The sequence below is a fragment of the Rhinolophus sinicus genome, chromosome 14 (genome assembly GCF_057876585.1).
Source record: "Rhinolophus sinicus isolate RSI-liver-muscle chromosome 14, RSI-T2T, whole genome shotgun sequence".
Lineage (NCBI taxonomy): Eukaryota > Metazoa > Chordata > Mammalia > Chiroptera > Rhinolophidae > Rhinolophus > Rhinolophus sinicus.
In genome coordinates this window covers 27,983,595-28,004,425 of record NC_142514.1, presented here as the reverse complement: position 1 = coordinate 28,004,425, position 20,831 = coordinate 27,983,595, and the positions used below count along the sequence as shown (strand labels likewise).

The 20,831-nt window shown below is 40.8% G+C and overlaps 1 protein-coding gene and 1 long non-coding RNA gene across 2 annotated transcripts in view; one reads left to right on the top strand and one right to left on the bottom strand.

The window, feature by feature from the left end:
- LOC141572077 (uncharacterized) overlaps positions 1-2,912 on the bottom strand; it is a 10,383-nt gene extending 7,471 nt beyond the window's left edge. The window contains exon 1 of the long non-coding RNA XR_012497187.2: positions 2,815-2,912. This is a non-coding gene — a long non-coding RNA (uncharacterized LOC141572077). The remainder of the gene's footprint in view (positions 1-2,814) is intronic.
- On the top strand, positions 2,864-20,806 carry PPT1 (palmitoyl-protein thioesterase 1). Its single transcript, XM_019737135.3, has 9 exons — positions 2,864-3,040; positions 6,586-6,695; positions 6,923-7,050; positions 7,376-7,446; positions 9,316-9,418; positions 15,542-15,632; positions 16,459-16,557; positions 18,057-18,128; positions 19,382-20,806. Exons 1-9 carry the CDS (start codon positions 2,917-2,919, stop codon positions 19,502-19,504), a joined length of 921 nt encoding a protein of 306 aa, XP_019592694.1. The 5' UTR covers positions 2,864-2,916; the 3' UTR covers positions 19,505-20,806.
- The last annotated feature ends 25 nt before the right edge of the window (positions 20,807-20,831 follow it).

Genomic DNA, 20,831 nt, shown 5'->3' with positions numbered 1-20,831 from the left:
GCTGTTTTGATGTTTACACTAGTTCTATATTAATATTGTTTTGGTCTATGCATTATCATATGTGCAATTTTCTTTCTAGGTTTTTCTAGAGCTCAAAGCACTTGGGTAAATTTTTTCTTTACTTGCCTCCTGAATTTCTTCCCACTTTATCTGAAACTGGTTTGGTTTTCCTATTGAACTGCAATTTGAGGGCTGTTTTTTTATGCTGTATGCACTTTTTCTATGCTTTATAAGCTTGTCTGAAGGGGGGAGGGAAGAACTCAGGGGAGGTGGTGTGCAGCCTTTGTTAGAACATTTGAGTTCTGCAATCAATTCTGAGGTTTTCAATGTCTGTTACAGAGTTCACTCTACTAGGGGTTGGTGTATCCCAACACTCTGGGGAAGAGCCTCAATCTTTGGAACTTCCCCCAATTCAGTATGCTGTCCTGGATTCCTCCCTGCTTCCTACAAGAGTTAGTCTATTCTTCACCTCTCATTTCACCTTCTTCTCTCCACCTCTCATTTCTCTTCTTCTCTCCTTCTTCCGGAGAGAAGAGATGAAAGATAAGGAAATCACTTAATTTTATTATCTCTTGGAATACATGTGCAAGTCTATGTGTTAATTCCCAGGATTTTGTGGACCTAACAGTATGAGTTCTGATGGAATGGAGGCAGGGTTTGAAGCCTTGACAAGCTCCAGACCAGAATCTTCTATTTCTTTCCTTGACTGCCACTTGTTGATATCTAATATACCGAGTTGTTACCCTTTGTTTGCTATGGATAAAATTTTAATTTTTTAAACTTTCTTAGGTACTGGTAAAAACAAAGCCTATAAGAAAGCTTTATTCCATTATCTTAACCTAGAAGTACAATATTTTTAATGCATATTATATTTATACCTTTCTGATTATAAAAGTTATGTATACATATATCAAATCATTATATTGTATACCTTAAACTAATACAATGCTGTATGTAGATTATATCTCAATAAAACTGGGGAGAAAAACCTGAGGAAAAATAAAAGTTATATGTCCTTGCTGTAAATTCGAATTATACAGACATGTATAAAGTAAAAAGTGAAAGTTCCTTATAATACAGGCCCCAAGAACAATCACTTTCAACAGTTCTCTGATTTTTTTTATATATTTCTTTTTTCTTGTCAATGCCTTTCAGTGAACATCACTAGAAATGTGTGAATCCATAAATGTTTTTTTAATCCATAAATATTTAAAGAACAACTTTATTAAGGTAGGTTTTACATACCATAAAACTCCCCCATTTCATGTGTACAATCCAGTGATTTTAATAAGTATGAAGTGGTGCAATATACTTTTTGCAAAATACAGTTACTTTCCTAATTCCTGTTTAACCCACTCTCCCTATCCTACAAAGTACTTACTGAGCCCACAGCATACTAAACATGGTTAGGGGGCTACTTTGGAGAACTTCTGGATAGTTCTGTTCCTGCCTACTTGAACTTGACTACCAAATGTTAGTTGGGTTTATTCCTCTTATTTATATCAGTAATATTTGCTATTGTAATTTAATTATATTTTGAAAACTTATGAAATATGAGTGTAAGATAAAAGAGATGTTTCTATGAAAGCTAAGTTGAATGCTTTGGAAAGGCGTGTTAAAGGCAAGCTGCTAAAAAATTGTTAAATTCGATATGTGTGAGAAATCTGTTGGAAAACTGCAAATCTGTAAGAATTTGCATTCAGATTGCTTCACAAGTGTCTTCTAGTTATTGCTCCACTTTAAGGAAACATCTGAAGAAATCACAGATGATTTGTGAAAGGCAAGAAGTACAAATCATTCCAAGAAACACTTCAATCAGAGGTCCCATAATCACAGAAAAAGCCTGAGGCTATCTCAAAAGATTGGTGAAGGAATTTACAAGTTAAAAGAAAATGCTTATAATATACATAAATTTATTTTTCTTAAAATAAAACTGTATCGTGTATAAAGCTTTATGATTCTGCATTTTAATTGACTTTTTAAATTAACAACTAACCACCAGTCCCAACAGCTTCTGGTGGGTGTGTAACCAGCTTTTCCTTTATAATATATTTAGGACGTTTACCAGGTCACTATATATTAAATTTATGTTGTCCTTTATAATACCTGCCTGATAATATCCCATTGCAAAATGGATACAATTAAGGAAATTTAATTTACTTAAATTCTCTATTTAAAGTATTTCAATGTTTGTCTGGAAAAAAACCGAAAAAACCTTGAGCAGAGAACTAAGATGATGAAAGTGGATTGAGCTAACAAATCTGGCAACAGAACATAAAACGGATTAAAGAGGGAGGGATGGAAAGGGGGGAAATGATAGATGAGAGGCTCCTGAAATAATTCAGCTCTGAGATTAGACCAGGAAGTGGCAGTGGCTTTTCCATCACTATTATACATCCAACCGTTGCTCGTTAGTCCTGTAAGCCCTGCCATTTCCAGAAAACACACTGTACTTTTCCTCCTCTCTACCTTAGCTCATTCCAGTCCTCCCGTATTTCATTTTTGCCTCTTAATATCCTACCTTTCCTTCAAGATTCCTAATACCACACCCTGAGTCTTCCCTTCCATTCTTCCTTCCCGAAAGTATTTTTTCTTCCAAAGGCAGTGGTTAAGAGCAACGACTTTGGAACCACCAATTTGCTGTTACCTTAGCACCTTACCCGAATTCTCAATGCCTCGGTCTCCTGACTGTAAAATGGGGCGAAGTGTATACAGTTGTTATGAGGATATATCAGTTAACTGATGTAAAGTACTTAGAATAGTGTTTGATGTGTGATAAGCACTGAATAAACGTCAGCATTCATTTTGACTCACCGTGGCGGACAGTTAACTAGAGCAACACGCCAGGGCCGACGCCCACCTCGCAGAGTAGCCGAGACAGAAGCGGCTGGAGCGCGGTCACGTGACTGAGCAAAGATGGCGTCGCCCAGCTCCTTGTGGTTGTTGGTTGTCTCTGTCCTGGCGGGGTCCTGCGCTGCCCTGGCGCTGGGGCATGTAGACCCGCCGGCGCCGCTGCCGCTGGTGATCTGGCATGGGATGGGTGAGTAAGAGGAGAGGCAAGAGGGTTTGGCGAGTCTTCCTCTTCCAGCCTGTGTTCGCGTCTGCAATGGGCGAGTATGGACGGCGAGTGTGGTGGTCACAAGGCACCCGGCTGGCCAGACGTTAGGATTTGGGGGCTACTCTGCATTGGAAAGGGAGAAGGGGAAGGAGCTGTCTTTTGGTGAGCGCTCACAGAGGGCTGTGCACTGCATTCGGGCTTTATGTGCTGTCTTTGTTTAATCACAGCAGTGGCGTCAGGATGCAGCATCGGGCACTTGCTCGAAAGAGCTGGGCTGTGGCTACATGAGCCGGACATCCATCCTTTTATTCATTCACGCATTGAACAGAGATTTGCTAGGCACCTATTGAGCATTTATACATTAAACATATAGTTAGTGAGCACCTACTAGATGCTGAAGATACAGTAGTGAACGAAACAGACTATATACATTCTTTGCTCTTTTGGAACTTACTTTCCAATGGGAAAGACAAAGTATAAAGAAATAAGTAAAATGTATAATATGTCAAATAGTGATAAGTGCGATGGAAAAATAATAAAGCAAGGAGGGGGATAGAAACCAGAGATAGGGGCTTGCAATTTTGTAGAGCAAAATCAGGAAAGGATTTACTGAGAAAATGACATCTGAGCAAAACCCTGAAGTAGACAACGGAAGATGGCCATGTGGCTAAGTGGTAGAAGGAGACCCAAATGAAAAGGCCCTGTGGCAAAAATATGTCTGGTATGTTTAATAAAAAACATTTAGGTTAGTGTGACTGGAACTGAGGGAGCAAGGAGAGGAAAGTAGGGGTGTAGGTTGTGGGGCAGCGTAGATGTTGGTACTAGTAAGGCTACTGTAGGGACTTGGCGAGAATGAAATAGGAAGCCCTTGGGGAAGGGGTTGAGATGAGTGACACGATCTTGACTTACATTATTTTTTTGCTGTATTGAGATTAGATTATAGGGGGTCATGGACATTTGAAGGGAGACAAGTTAAGAAGCCATTGAAGTAATTTAAATGAGAGATGATGGTGGCTTGAAACAGTATATGGAGATGTTGAGAAATGGTCAAAGTTTGGAATATTTTGAAGATGGAGACAATGGGATTTGCTAATAGATGAGAAGTGGGATGAGAAAGAAAGAAAGGAATCAAGGATGACTCCGTGAGTTTCGGCACAACTAGAAGGATGAAGTTGTCGTTTTACCAAAGTGGGGAGGCCTGTAGGGAAGCAAATGTGGGGTGGGGAGAAGATCAAGAGTCTGCCTTTGGACTTACTAAATTGGAAATGTTTTAAGGGCATTTGGAATATGGAGTTTCGGACAGAGATACAGCCTGGAGATTTAAGTTGGGGGAGCCTTCGGCATATAGCTGGTGTTTAAAACCATGAGATTGGCGGAGATTACCTAGGGAGTAAGTGTATACAAAGGAAGGAAAAGGTCTAAGGATTGAGCCCTGAAGCACTCCCATCTTCTGGAGGTTGATTAGATGAGGAGGAACTAGCAAAGAAGACCGTGATGGAACAACCAGGGAGCTGGAGGAAAGTCAGGAGAGTGCAATGTCCCAGAAGACAGGTGAAAATGTTTTAAGAGGAAGGGAGTAATCAAATGTAGGGAATGTTGTTGACAGCTCAAGTAAGATAAGGGCTGAGAATTGGTGATTCGATTTAATGATATGAAGATCACTAAAGATCTTAACAAAAGCAGTTTTAGGGGAGTGGCGAGAGTGAGAGCCTTATTGGAGTGGTTTAAAGAAAAATGTTCAGAGAGGAATTAGAGTCGGCAAATATATCAAGGTTTTGTGCCAGGCCCTGGGGCTGCTATAGTGGAGTTAAAAGAACACAAGATGCTCCATGTCCTCCCAAAATACAGTCAGTCCATAGGAAGGCAATTAAGTAACGAACGATTAGTTCAGTGCCATGAATGTTATTATGAGAGAAATAGAAGATGCTATAGGTCTTAGCTTTTCTTCTTTAAAAACTAATTCTTAACCTTCCTCTCAGGAAGGGAAAATGGGATGATTAAGTTAAAAGTGGAAAATGATCTCAGCCTCTCCCTCCCACTCAGTAGCTAGTCACTTTCCTTTCCTCTTTTTCATACATCCTCCACAACCTCTCTCCCAATTGGCAACCATCAAAATGTTCTAAAGTGTAAAATTTAAGGGAGCACTCACTCTCTAGTTTGTATATGTTCAGGGTCAGCACTTGCATGAACCTGACAGTGAGTGTCTCCTTAAATTTTTTGTCCTAGATGCTTCACTTGACTTACCCTAGTCCGGGCCCTAAAAGAAATCTGATTCTAAAGTGCCTTTGAATCTATTAACCTCGTGTTCCTGATGATAAGGGAGGGGAAATATGCACCTCTGCTTATTTTTCAATTGTAAATTTGGTGTCCCAATTATATTGTATGGGCTTTTGAAGTTTGTTTTTACTTGATAAACATGAGCTAAGCATTAAAAAGAAAGTTGTTCTTTTTAAAAATTGCGGTGAAATTCATGTAACACACAATTAACCACAATATAGTATACAATTCAATAGCCTTTAGTATATTCACAATGTTGTACAAACACCGTTTCTCTCTAGTTTCAAAACTTTTTCATCACCCCAGAAAACACCTGTACCCATTAAGTAATTGCTCCTCATTTCCTCCCCTACAACCCTTGGAAAATAGCTAATCTGCTTTCTGTCTGTGTGGATTTGCCTATTCTGGATGTATCATATAAAAGGAATTATACAATATGTGACCTCTTGTGTCTGGCTTATTTCACTTATACTAATATTTTCGAGGTTCATCCACATTGTAGCATGTGTCAGTACTTCATTTCTTCTTGTGGCTGAATACCATTCTAATACACACACACACACACACACACACACACACACACATTCCAATTCGTTTATCCCTTCATCTATCGATGGATATTTGGGTCATTTCCACCTTTTGGCTATTATGAATAATGCTGCTATAAACATTCATGTACAAGTTTCTGTATGGGTGTATCTTTTCATTTTTCTTGGAAATTGCCAGGTCATATGGTAATTGTATATTTAACTTTTTGAGGAACAACAAACTGTTTTCACAGTGGCTGCCTCATATTTCTACCAGCAATGTACAAGAGTTCCTATTTTTCTATATCTTTGCCAACACTTATTATTGTTTTCATTTTTAATTAATTAATTGTTTTATTAAAACCATCCCAGCAGGTGCAAAGTGGTATTTCATTGTAGTTTTGATACTGTGTTTCCTTAGTGACCAGTGATGTTGAACATCTTTTCATGTGCTTACTGGCCATTTGTATATCATCTTGGGAGATATGTCTGTTCAAGTCCTTTTTCCATTTTTAACTAGGTTGTCTTCTTATTGTTGAGCTGTAAGTTCTTTGTATATTCTGGATATTAGAGCTTTATCAGATATATGTTTTGCAAATATTTTCTCCCATTCTGTAGTTTTCTTTTCACATTCTTGATAATGCCCTGTGAAGCACAAAAGTTTTTAAAAAAATAAATATTGTTTTTGATTCATGAGTTCCCACCATTGTGTTTGTTGTCTAGGAGACAGCTGTTGTAATCCCTTAAGCATGGGTGCTATCAAAAAAATGGTGGAGGAGAAAATACCTGGAATTTACGTCTTATCTCTGGAGATTGGGAAGACCCTGATAGAGGTGAGTCTCTTCATAGCTCTGTTCCTTTGGAGGGTTGCTGACTAATTTCACGGAATGTACTATAAAAATGCTTTACCTTGTATTATTAGCAGCAAATCCTACAATGATATTTTAACTCTGGAGTGGCTTATATAAGGATACCAACCTAAACAAGTTTGCCTCTTAGAGAAGATGCCAGCAGTTGTTTTCAGCCCCATCCTTTCACTTCCCTGTGATTCCTCTTTTAGGATGTGAGGAACAGCTTCTTCTTGAATGTCAATTCCCAAGTAACAACAGTGTGTCAGATTCTTGCTAAGGATCCCAAATTGCAACATGGCTACAATGCTATGGGATTCTCCCAGGGAGGCCAATTTCTGTAAGTCCCCTTCTGTTATATCAAACTACTTACATTGATTTTTTTTCTTTTATTCAGATATATCCACTCAGATTCTTTGGGGATTTTCAACTATGTATCTTGGAAGGGAAACTGCTCTAAAATATCCCCATGTAAAAAGCTTTATGGAACTTAATTTGTTTTCTCTGAAAGAGAAAAGATTTGTGTTTGGTCATATCAGAAGAAAATTCTGAAACTTTGTGGCATTGGGGAACCACAGAAAATTAAGTAGGTTAATCTGAGAAGTTGATTGTTGATGATACATTTCCATGTGATAGCTGGAGCTGATAATTTCTTTTTTCTCCAGGAGGGCGGTGGCTCAGAGATGCCCTTCACCTCCAATGATCAATCTGATCTCAGTTGGGGGACAACATCAAGGTAACTTTGACCTCTTTCCCTCCTTTTTCTCTGTTCTAACCTACCTGACCACTTGATTTTTTAAAAAATTCTAGCAGCTTTATTTGTACAAGAAGTCAGCCATTTTTGCAAAGTCCTGTTTTTTCAGCTTATAACGAACTAGCCAGCGTTCCTGAAGAAATAGGAAGAGATTTAGGATTGCAGAGGCCTAGAATCATTAGGTTGACATCTACTTCTCTCCAATTTAATTATCATGAATTCCTGGATTTCCTGGAGGTGAGATGGTTGCAGCCACATAGCAGGTGGTGGTTGAGGAATTAGGAAAGTCTAACAACCATTCCTGTTTTCTGACATTGTGATGTCCTGTTGAGTTTAGGCTTTGACAAAGAATAGTGTCTAATCTTTTTTGTCTATAAAATTAACAGTAGAGATTAAATTTCCCTCAAAACACAACAGGTTTTCTATTTAGATAAAATTATTAGTTTGGGGGAAGGATGTGTCTTTGGAATAGAATTTTATCTCTGTTCTGATGGCTACAGCTATTAGCCAGTATAGTGTAGGGACAGAAGGATTCTTCTTATAATCAGGAAACCAGGTTCACCCAATTCACTGTTATTGATGGGCAACTAGTTTGGTATCTTAGGTCCCTTTCACAGATGAGGGAAACTGAAATAAGGCTCTGCCCATCTTGTGGGAATTTTTCAGAGAATGAAACGAAATAATAGGTAGGAAAATACTTTCTAAAAGTACAAGTATTATTCAAATACAAGTAGGTAAAAACAGCTTTATCATTCATTCGTTCAAAATATTTATTGAAAACCCAGAAATAAGACAATGTACCTGCCTTCGTGAAACTTCCATTCTAGTTGGAGTGGGAGCATAGATATGGACTAAGTAAACAAACAGTAAATATAGACAGCTGTGACTTTGATAAAGAAAAAAATGGGTTAATACCTGAGGGACAGAATTGTGGTTGTTTTGGTTAAAGCTCTGGGCCCTAGAACCCAAACTGCCCGAGTTCAACTCCTGGCTCTATCACTTATTGTCTAACGTTGGACAAGGTTTTCAACCTCTCCGTTTTAAAGTTTCCGATCTGTAATATGGGGCAAATAATGATTTCTACACCACAGTGTGGCTGTGAGGATTACATTAGTGTCACTATATGCTTTAAAGTATGTCTGGTACCTCCCCCCAAAATGTTATTGAGGAGGAGGGTGAGGATGAAAGTGTAACTGGGGGAGGGGAAAGACATGGGGTTGGACACTACTTGAGTTCGGGTAGTCAGATATGTCTTCTCGAAGCTAAGGCCTGCAAGATGCAAATGGGTCGAGCCATTGACGCAGCAAGAGAAGTACAGGCCTACCTCGTTTTATCGCACTTCGCTTTGTTGCGCTTCACTGATGTGCATTTTCATCAACATCCAGGCAAGACCCTCCACCAGCAAAAAGGTGACAACTCGCTAAAGGCTCAGATGATGGTTAGCAGTTTTTAGCACTAAATTATTTTTCAACTAAGGTATATACATTGTTTTTTATGCTATTGCACACTTAGCAGATGACAGTATAAACACAGTTTTACACACACTGGGAAACCAGAACATTTGTGTGACTCACTTTATTGCAACCTTCACTTAATTGCGGTAATCTGGAACTGATTACCTCCGAGGTATGTTTGTACATCCTCCCAGGAGAAGCAGGTGCAAAGGTCCTTAGGCGGTAAAGAGTGGTACCAGGAGAAAGCTGTGATAGTAGTAATAAGTACATTATTTTCTTGAAGAATACGTGAATGAGATCAGGGTCGAGCTCTGGTTTGTTTTTGTTTCTCACAGTGCTTTGTATGGGTATTCCATACATGATTATTGACGGAATGGATATTTGTCTTCTACTCTAGGTGTTTTTGGACTCCCTCGGTGCCCAGGAGAGCACTCTCACATCTGTGACTTGATCAGAAAAACACTGAATGCTGGGGCTTACAACAAAGCTGTTCAAGAGCGGTATGTATGCTTAGCTGGAAGGACACAGAACTAGCACTGCGTGGAAAGATCATGCTGACTTCCATGCCAACAGTGGTTCTAGGAGTAATTGCTAGTGATGTTCAAGTGAGCAACTTTTGGTAACTATCTCTATTATCTACTCAATTTTACTGTAAACCTAAAACTGCTTTAAAAGGGAGAGCATTTTTCTATATAGGAAGAATGTAATTACAACAGAATACATTTCCATCTTTAAAAAACTAAAAAGCTTTTAGAAAGTATCAAACTCAAGGAATTACTGTTAATATTGGAGGACAGATTCTTTATGTTGTCAGCAGCGAGGGGTTCGTCTCCTGTATCATTGTCCCCAGCTGCTCGAATGTGTTTAGGTGTTTAAAACCATACAGAATCACTTTTGCAGTGTATTCTTGTTCAGTTGTTTTCAAACTAAAATATACATCAGAACCCCTGGGAAATCTATTAAAAATGGATTCCAAGGCTCCATTCCTAGAAATTCAGATTCAGTAAGTCTGGAATATTCTAGATAACTGAAATTTGGGATCAATTACTCTGGTTATGGTATCTATCCTATGGGTTTTCCAAGTGCATCATTCTTGTCTAATAATAACTCTTCAATACATTTCCTTGAAACCGTTTTGCAAGGGACAGCCTTGTAAGTAACACACATAGAGAACCTGTAGGCGGCTCTCTTTCTGTCCTTCCCATTGGCTCTATTCAGTCACAAAGCTGTGTTGGGTCAACAGTGCCACCTAATGGTCAGCGAAGGAAACTAAGAAACTTTATATCTCTACCGCCTTCCCTCTCAGGCAATTCAAACCACTGTTAATGCTTTTCTCCTTACCTGGTTTGACTAGGCACAGGTTATATATGTCCTACATATTCTCTGTTCTCATGGATATATGTGGCCTCTTTACACCTTATTGTTCTTAATTCTTTACTCTTTATTCTAATTCTAGCTCAGATGCCTCAGAAAAATTCATCCTTTTCTTTCTTTGTATTTGTTTTGTGAACCAGACACAACCCTTGGCAATCACAATTATTAGTGACTATAAATGAGCAGTCAGTAGGGGGCTGGGGGAAAACACTGACACCTAAGTCCTGGTAGATTGATGTGTTTATCTTCACTCCCTCCTTAAACTTTAATAAAATGGTAGCAAAAGAACAAAAAGTGATAGACCCACAAGGGCAAAGAGAATGGGAGAGGAGAGAAGAGATAATAAAGGATTTCACAGGTTTTTGAAAGACAGAGAGCAGGTGAATGAGTGATAACTGTTGTAACAGAGCAGAAAAAGCTGATGCCTTTATGTCTGTAGAGGAATGCACTGACAAGAAGGGAGGAAAGTCACTTCTTAGAGCTTCAGAAACGCTCAGGAGTTAGAGGCATAAGATACTTTGGAAGGTAGAGGTAAGTGCGCAGGACTGAAACAGGACGTTTTGTTGAACATCTATGTAAGAAATGATCAGATTCCCCATTTCCCTTAAGTGCACATCCAAGTGACTGCTCCTCCCATCCTTACAAGAGAAGCAAAATTTATTCTCTGGAGCTGTTTAACTAGAGAAGTACCAGACTTTGAGATAACAAACACAGGATGGTGGTAAGATGCCATATTGAAAACTCATCCCCTCCCACTCCGCTTTCCTCCCACCTGCCTCTCAGAATGATAGCAGCCAGGCTTAGTATCTACTAAACAGAAGTTTGGTGGACCCTTCTCTGGGAAAACTGACCGGCCCCAGAGAAAAGACCTGCAGGTTGATGTTTTGGCATCTTCCAACAAGTTGGGACTTCTGACTTCCATGTAGTGAAGCCACCAGTGGACAAGCTCTGCTCTTGTGTGAAGAGCTTTCAGTCAGCTTTATAATTTAAATATGAAAAGTGAGCCAAGGTTCCCCAGTCAGATATCTGAGGAAAGCTTCCAACATGAAAGGCAGACCAAAACAAATAAAAAGTAAAAAAGAACTTAGAAACAGATGACAATTCAAAGAATAGAAGAAAATCTTTTAAAAAGCCTATAATTACCTTCAGAGATAAGATATTGCATCCATGACACTCGAACAGAATGCAAATAAAACCAACATCAGAGAGTAAGAGAGAGCTCTTGGAAATTAAAAATAAGATAAGCAAATTTTAAAAAATAAAGAGGTAGGAAAAAAAGGGAGAACAGAAAAAAATTAGAGAAGCCATTTCAGAAGTCCAAAATCTGACGAATAGGAGTTTCAAAAAGAGAACAGAAGGAAAGGGTAGGTTGGAATTATTAAAGAAGTAATATGAGAAAACTTCTCACAACTACAAGAATAAGTTTCCAGATTGAAAGTGTTTACCAAGTAGTCAAGGCAAGGAATGAAAAAAGACCCACATTAAGGTATATTCCTGTGAAATTTCAGGGCATCAGGGACAAAAACCAGATCTCAGGGAGGCCACTTAGGAGTCCCAATGGCAGCACACCCCCTGACAGTGACACTAATAGCTAAAAGGCAATGGTGCCTTTATTCTGAGGGAAAGTGATTTACAACCTAGAATTCTATCCCAAACCAGAAAGATATCTTCAGACGTGCAAAAAGAAAACACTGACCTTCCGTATATACCCTCTTTCTAAGGGGTTGTTGGAGAGCCGCAGTTCTACACTGTCCAGCTGTGTGGCCTTGAGTCTCCTTCTCCTCATCTCTAGTGTGAGGTTAATAGCAGTACTTTGCTACAGGGTTGTGAAGATTAAACAAACGGCGTGGAAAGCTTTCAGAGCAGTGCTTAGTTCATAGTAAGTAGGCAGGTGTGGGTTGTGACCACCAGTGGTGCTGTGTTTAAAATATTAATTCAACTTGAGCTTTCTGTTTCCTTTATAAGTATTGCAGCAGTTTTGTTTTCTCTAACTTTTGGTTGCAATTATAAAGTATTTCATAATTTCATCAAATATCAAACCACTGCTGTTTGCCAGGCCCTATTATAGGTCTCGCAGATACAATGGGGAATAAGACGATTAATGGAGAACAAGACAATTGGAGTCCCTGCTTTCATGACTTAACGTACTAGTGGGGAGAGGGGGTGTCCAGGTGAACAGACACACTAGATAACCTTGAACAGTGCTATGGCTGTGAAGGAAATAAGCAGCGTGCAGGGATGGAGAGTAATGGAGGGGGTACCTACCTTGCACAGAATGGTCTTTGAAGAAGAACTATTTAAGCTGGGATCTGAGGGAGGAGAAGGAAGGGGCATACGAGGAGCTAAGGACAGATGGATCAGGCAGAAGGGACAGCAGGCACAAAGGCACTGAGCCTGAGATAAGCTTCGCTCGTCCTAGGCCACGGTGACTAGTGATAGATGGGAGAGTTGGACAGAAAAGCAGGAGCTATATCATGCAAGGGCTTGTAGGCCATGCAAGGAGTTTGGATTTCCTTCTAAGCATCATGGGAAGTGGTTGGGATATGCTAAGCAAGGGAATATGAAGATGAGTGAGATGAAGAGAAATGGAATGACTTGAGATATATTTCATAACATTGTAGATGAACTAAGACTGTGAGCCAGGATACAGCTCACCATTTATATGAGTTTCCCTGGGAATTGCATTCTGAGTTCTCAACAGCTCATTTACAGATGAACTTTTAAGATGCTTTTCTGATTTTATAGTTATTTGCTTTTTCTTTTTTAAGTCTCTTTGTAAAATCTCATTTTAACACATGGCCACCATGAGATTTAACGAGGCAAGTAGTCCAAGTAGAGTAGTGGGAAGGGAGTTGGTAAGAACTTAAAGTGACAAGAAAATAGTTTTCTCTTGGTAGTGTTGTCCTAGGTTGCCTTTTGTATTAGGGAGGATTCTGGTTGCAAGAAACAAAACCAAATCAAGCCAAAGTAGATGTCAAAAGAAATTCATAATTCCGTACCCAAGGCCTCAGAGAGACTGGATTCAAGAAATGAGAGCTATTGGGATGGCCGGTTAGCTCCATTGGTTAGAGCGTGGTGCTCTTAACAAGGTTGCTGGTTCGATCCCCACATGGGCCACTGTGAGCTGCGCCCTCCACAACTAGATTGAAACAACTACTTGACTTGTTGCTGATGAGTCCTGGAAAAACACATTTAAATAAATAAAATAAATAAAAGTTGGGGGAGAAAAGAGAAATGAGAGCTATCAAGAGCCAACACAGCCTTTCTCCAACTGTTGTCATTGCTTCTCATTCTGTCACTGCTTTTTTTTCTCTCCATGCAGATCAGCCTTTCCTGTTATCTACATGGTGAAAGGTGGCCTTGCACAGCTTGCAAGTTTTTAATCTTTTCTGTTTAGGAGATTATCTCAGTCTGAGGCTAGAATCTCTCTGTCCCAATTCACATTTTTAGAGAAGGGACCGTGCCCCAGCTCAGATAAGTTCTCACTTGCTCTTATTAGCTGTGACCAGAGAAGTGGGACCATGTGATACCAACCATACCCGCCTTGTAAGTGGTGGGGGTAGAAACTGTGCAGTTCCTACTCAAGGGAGAGTGGTTTTGATTTAGGCAGAGAGCCCAAAAGGTGTCTTCTACTCTGTTGAGAGAATTTAACCTTAGCAATACCCTAATGCCCTGAGTAAGCAGTGAGGAAGTGTTTTTCAGGCACCAGGCCCTGACCAGGCACAGTGGGGGCAATGAGTACTGGTGAGTGTAACAGCTTCTGGATGTGAAATGTGCCCTCTACTTCCCCTTTGAGATGCTGGCAGCCCTTCCTGATTTCTCCTTCCTCGTTTCCTCCCTGCCATCCCCCCACCACGTTGGCCTGGCCTTGGCCTCTCGTCTTCCCCTATGCCAGCTCTGCTCTCTCAACTTGCCCTCTTTGGTACCCGGCTCCCAGCCTGCATGCCCCTTGCTTTGCAGGGTCTGTGCACCCGACCCTCCCCCCCCCCCCCCCCATGGCTCTCAGAGTACTTTTCCTCAGTTGTCCCACTCTGCCCTCAACTTGCCACTCCCTTTCCTGGAAATACTGAGTCAACCACTCAAGCTCCCTCACATACTTTTCAACTGTTTAGAAAAGTATAGAGAGTAATGTAACTACTGTGTACCTAGGACCTAAAATTAATATTTTATCATATTTGCCTCCAATATTTTTAAGAACAGAAACATTTCAGGTAAAATTGAAATTTTCTTCATATCTCTGCCAGGTCTCATTCTCTGCTTTCCCTCCATAGTGCCAACCATTGTCAAAGAATTCTGAGTATATCCTTTCTGTCTGTTAAAAAAATTATGTATGTACATATCCATAATCAATATAGTGTTACATATTTAAAATTTTATGTAATGGATATCATATTGTGTGTATCTCATTCTACAAATGGTTTTTTTCACTCAATATTTTTGATATCTAAACATGTTACATATACTTCTAGTTGATTTGTTTTTACTGCCGCATGACATTTTATTGTATGACTTCACCGTTTATTGATGCTCATATTGCAAACATTTCAGCATTTCCAGTTTCTCATTATAACAAACAACTTTCAGAGATCATCCTTGTGTTGAAAAGCCCAGTCTTCCTGTGAGTCTCTTGTGTGTCTCCTTTACTGTTATACTACTACACAGGACACTTCACTTCTGGTCACCAAATGTGTGTGGGGAGTGAGTTTCCCCCACCAAGCAATTCTCTCAACACCAGCTGGGTATCCTACAATTGAATTCTATTCTGACTACCTACCTGGAAACAGTGTCAGATCCGCGGTGAAGAGCTCAGTTAAGGGCTTAGATGAAAAAGCGATGGATGAAGAGGAGGCAGAGGTGGTGGGAATTGAGCTGAGTCTTGCAGGATGAATAGGAAGCAATGGAGGGTGAGGAGGTGGGGCTGTGGGAGGGGACAGCATGTGCCACCATGACCTGGAGGCATGGTTAAGTGTGATAAAGCTCAGTGCCACAGGGGACCAATATTGACGAGTCCTTTTCCTAAAGCTTTAAGGACTTTCCGTACGGTGTTAAGTAGCACAGCTTTGCCTCAGTTGCCTTGGTGATGAACTGTTCCATAGGTGGAAGTCTTGTCTTCCCTGTTAGAGGGCAAGGCCTGGGACTTGAGGGCTCTGGCCTTTTGTCATTTCAAAGTCTTGGTGGCCTACACACGGGCATGCCCCAGGCCTGCTGATTTGCAGCTTGGTCACCAGCATTCCTTTTTCTTCCTGCAGCCTGGTGCAAGCAGAATACTGGCACGACCCCATAAAGGAGGACACATACCGCAACCACAGCATCTTCTTGGCAGATATTAATCAGGAGAGAGTAAGCACCCAACCCAGGCTACCATAGCTGTGCATTCATGCTTTTATCCGGGGCATTATAAACAGGTCAGCAGCAAGTATTTACCCAAAATCCCCCAGGCAGAACATGGGAAACAAGTTCTGGTTTTTGGGTGGAGCCAGTACTTCTGAGATCCAGTTTCTTTTAGGGAGGCTGAAATCCATTAGGCTTTCTTCCCTTAGGTCTTTTCCCTTTCCTAGAGTTGAAGCACAATAAGCTCAGGGGGTTGCTGGCTGGCTTACGTGGAACCTCACAGCTACTTTTTTGCTGAGGGAAGCCTTCCTTGGTGGGTCTCTTTTGGGTCCAATTTTCTCAGAAGAGAGATTTACCTAGAAGAGAGACTGCAGAGCGGACTGAGTGAGTCCAAGGCACGAGCGTAGCTTGGGAGATTCTGGTAAACTAGACGGCTCGTTATATTGGGCTCATCTGGAGGTTTAAAAAAAAGTTGTTTGAAAGGGGCAAAACAAAATGCCCCTTTCAAAATAGCAAAACCACTCAGCATTTGCAGTTTCTTGAGTTGGCTTTCGGTGGCTAGAAACCTTTAACCTATGTGACAGATGCCTATTGAGTGCATTGACAGATTCATGGTGGCACTGTGGTTGCCGTGGTTGGTGGAAGCATGTCAATCAGATAGGATGGTAAGGAAAGGCTGTACAGGTGTATTCTGGGCGGGAAGCTGGAAAAGCAACCCGGACCATGGGGAAGAAACATGGGGCCCAGAGCCAGAGACCGGAGCACTGTAAGGCTTTCATCCCCCTGCTGGAACCTGATGGTGAAGTCCCTGAGATACTGCTGGCCTTTCCTCCAGGGTGTCAATGAGTCCTACAAGAAGAACCTGATGGCCCTGAAGAAGTTTGTAATGGTGAAATTCCTCAATGATTCTGTTGTGGACCCTGTGGATTCTGAGGTGAGACACTGCTTAGGCAGGCTACAACATTCCAGGAGACCACAGGACTAAATGACATTAAAATACACCTGCCTGTTGGGTAAAAAACATTCAGTCCCTTCCACCCACCTTTGTGTAGAGCAGGGGTTCTTCACCCAAGGCCTATACATGGGACACTGAAGGTTATAATCCCCTACCCCTAAAATTATATGCAGAATTGTGTAGCTGCATTCTCTGAGGAAGGGTCTATAATTTTGATCAGATTTTCAAAAAGACCCAACAAAAGGTTCAGAACCACCAGACCCAAGTCAATAAATCTCTAAGGTTGGCATTTAAGGTCTGCCTTGACATGTCTCTCCAAACTAATCTCCCTTGGCTACCCACTTCATACTCTCTGATCAAGCCATACTATAATATTTGAAATGCCCCAAACTTTTTCTTTGTTCATGCTTTTCAGTCTCTAGAATACCCTTCCCTGGGCTTCTCCGACAAGCTTCTATTCATCTGCCAAGGCCAAACCCACGTCACTTCCTCCATTCAGGATGCCATCCCTACTCCAAGCAGAATTTGCTGCTGCTTCTGTAGAATCAGTTAGCCTGTATTAGCGCACTCATCACATCATGTCAAACCACAGGGTCTAGCAAACCAGGGCTTGCAGGTCAAATCCAGCCTGCCACCTGCTTTCGTGTGGCCCATGAACTAAGAATGGCTTTTACATTTTTAAATGGTTGCAATAAGAAATATTTGCTGATGTGAAAATTATATGAAATTCAAATTTCAATGTCCATAAATACAGTTCCATTGGAACACAGCCATCCTCATTTTAAAATATTGTTTGTGGCTCCTTTTTAATTACAATGGCCACATTGAGTAGTTGCAACCACATGGCTCTTAAAGCCGCAGGTATTTTGTATCTGGCCTTTACAGAAAAGTTTGCTGACCCCCCATGCTAAACAATTAGTTGTTTCTGTGCCTCATTAGACCTTCTTGAAAACAGGGACTATATACATATATTCATCTGTGAATGTCTGGAGTTTGGCACAAGGATTTTCACAGGGTAGATGCTCAATTACCATGTATCCCCGAAAATAGGACCTGGTCTTACATTAATTTTTGCTCCATTAGGGCTTATTTTCAGGGGATGTCTTATTTTTTCATGCGCAACAATCTACATTTATTCAAATACAGTCATTTCTTCTTCTGGAACATCATCATAACGTACTAAATGCATCCATCTGGCTGACAATCTTCACTGGGCTTATTTTCGGGGTAGGTCTTATTTTGGGGAAAACACGGTATAGGAAGCAGACATTCTGGAAAATTGGAAAGCTCTTTGGAAAGATTAACTCATCCTTCATTATCCACCCTTAAGAAGAGATGAGTCAAGACATAGTCTATTTTTCCTCCTTGTTACAGCTTTATGATGTTCAGTTTGTTGGTAGTCTTAGCTACAAGCCAGTCAAATTAATTTGGCAGTGTGTGCCACGTGTCTGATCTGCTTATTTCTTCCTTTCCTGCAGTGGTTTGGATTTTACAGAAGTGGCCAAGACAAGGAAACCATTCCCTTACAGAAGTCCACACTGTACACACAGGTAACTGGGAGGGGAGAGGCGCCGTCCTTTTCAACTCGCGGCTTCTGAAGCTGCTAGGTTCTTTGGTGACAAATCCTGTGCTATATATCCCAGAGCAGTAGGTGCTCATGAGGCGTCTGGCTCATTTCTGATACAGGTGAGGCTGCTGACTGTTGCACTAGCCTGGCAGGTGCTGGTTTACAGAAATTTGCATCCTGAAGGTTGAAGGACCTGTATGTGCCTCATGGTTTTCAAGCAGGTTCAAGAGACACATCTCTCACTCCTTCCCTTTTGATAAAAAGGGTTAGAACTGGCTTCCTTTGCTGAGGTGCAGACTGGAACAAATCCAAGAAGCCCCCATGCATCATGAAAACATAGAAAAAGGGGTGTTACTTTAAAACATAAGTAGATGTTTTTAAATTAGGTACTGATAAGGGGAGCTCTGCCTGCAGGGGAGTGAAGGGGAATAGAGTCATGAACTTTTTTTAGTAGGTGGTTTCTCAGAGGTTACAGCATTTCACCACCTCCAGTTCCACTCTGAAGATTTTATGTTGGAGATACTCTCCCCCAAATGCACAAGTGCTACATCTGAACCAATTGCCTTCTACTAGAGTACCTTCCAATTTCAGAAGCCAGTTGTTTCCTCTGTTGGCTTTTCTCCTGCATTTGGTACCTCAGCTTGGGTGAGGTAAAAGGAAAGGGAAGCTAGGGGCTGTTAAATTGTGGAAATTACAACTAAGAACTTCCTTCTCATGAAACTCAAACTGATGGTAGCCACAGAAGCATCTTTCTGGCCGTCGGAAGTGCTCACCTTCCCAGCCGTCCTTGTTCTGAGGCACACAGGCATTTTCCACTGCACGATCTGAGTGTCCCACGTTTGTTATCGAAGGGTTGGATATGTTTTAAGTTGTCTAGCTAATGTTCCGTCTGGCTCAGTTCCACTTAACCAACATTTTGAGGCAATTTTGTCTGTGGCTTGCCCACCCGTAGTTGGTCCTCGAGAAAGAAACTTTGGGAAACTTCAGAAAGCAGAATATAAGCAGAATATGAAACTCGGTATAGAATATCTCAACTGCACATGTTTTTAATGCTTAGGGGGAAAAATGGAAGGAGGTATTCTTTCTGGCATCTTTGACAATACACCTAAATTTTAATACTGAGGAAAAAGATTTCGTTTTGAGACTATATTTCAAGTTAACATCCTATTTCTGTACTATTTTACTCCAAAACTTTTCATTAAGCCTCTTGACTAATTATGGCCTTTGTCTCTGCAGGACCGCTTGGGGCTAAAGGAAATGGACAACGCAGGGCAGCTAGTGTTCCTGGCTCTAGAAGGGGATCATCTTCAACTGTCTGAAGAATGGTTTTATACCCACATCATACCCTTCCTTGAATGAAACCCTTGCAATTTGCACCAGAGCTCAGGGAGCCCCCAACACTTCCAAACCAGTGGAAGACCACTCCCTTTATGCCCAAGATTGAGCTCAGATCCAGCTTGCAACTAATCCTTCTCCCTAATCATCTAACACGCCCTGCTCCAAAAGATCTAAGATCCAAATCTTCTCCTTATCCTATCAGCATATGGTATTGAATACAAGTTTAATTAGTAACCAGAGATTGTTTTACAATCATTTGATGTGGTCAAGCTGTCATAGGAAACAGTCTGCTGCAGGTCAGTGCCAGAACTGTGCCCAGGCCCAGAAGAGACTGAACAAAAGCAATGAGCTGGATTCTAAGGGCAAACACCTTTCTCAGGAAAGTCTAGCCCCATTTCAAGCCAAGAGAAGGCCAATACCCAGGCCTGAGGCATACTTATAAATGCTCTGTTTTGCTTGTAGAAATTTAACCAATGCTTGGAGAAATATTGCTTGGGTAATGTTTCTGCAAAATCTGAGACTGCCCTCCTCTCTATGTTGCCTTCTGTGATATCTTAGCAATTAGACAAATTCCACTAACCTAAGCCGTCTTTTTGTCTCCTCAGGTAGTGAATTAGTTGCTCTCACAAAAGGAGGGAAGTAACACCCAACTGGATTGCTTAAGGAAGGAAGTGTATATACATTGCTTAACTTAGATTGGGGGTGGGGGGAGAAAAATGTAGAAATGGATATGAAAAACGAAGAGGCAGCCTGTTCTTTCCATCCCATCCTTGATGAGCCTGTCCTTTAATATGACTAGTGGTCTGGATTGTAGACTCACTGTTGCTGGCATCATAGAGAATGGGAGGAAAAATATGAAGAGATATGGCTAACTTCCATTTCAAAAAATTGTATTTACCAATACACTCCAAAGTTGTTTATGATGTGTTCTTGCTCAAAAAGCTTGGAGAATATTACATACCCCTTTTCTCCTCTTGGAGATCAACCCGCATTAGAATATTAAGGACTCAGAATTCCTGTTTCGGTAAAGAAAACTAACCTACCATTTCCCACACTTTGAGTGGGACATCTTAGCCCCCACTGTCCCGCCTGTGGAAACCGATCAACACTTTTGGAAGACTTGTGCGGAATACCAGTTTGGGGAAATGATTAGCTACACGTGAGGAAATACCTTGTTAGTGCTGTGAAGTTTACCCTTTATGATTTTTCCTTCACCTCTCTCAAGCCTTATTTTTCAACTAAAAAAATATGAGGCTGAAGGGCAAGAAGTAGAGGGATATTAAAAGAATTGTATGACTGTCTAAAATAAAAAGTAGCTTCTTATCCTTGGAGTCGTTTTTTTCAATAT

What these genes read in the sequence shown, in the direction of transcription:
- PPT1 (XM_019737135.3), top strand. Translation starts at nt 2,917, where the DNA reads ATGGCGTCGCCCAGCTCCTTGTGGTTGTTGGTTGTCTCTGTCCTGGCG. An exon ending in TCCCAGGGAGGCCAATTTCT is followed by an intron (nt 7,051 to 7,375) that starts GTAAGTCCCCTT and finishes TTTTTTCTCCAG; the next exon opens with GAGGGCGGTGGCTCAGAGAT. An exon ending in AGTCCACACTGTACACACAG is followed by an intron (nt 18,129 to 19,381) that starts GTAACTGGGAGG and finishes TTGTCTCTGCAG; the next exon opens with GACCGCTTGGGGCTAAAGGA.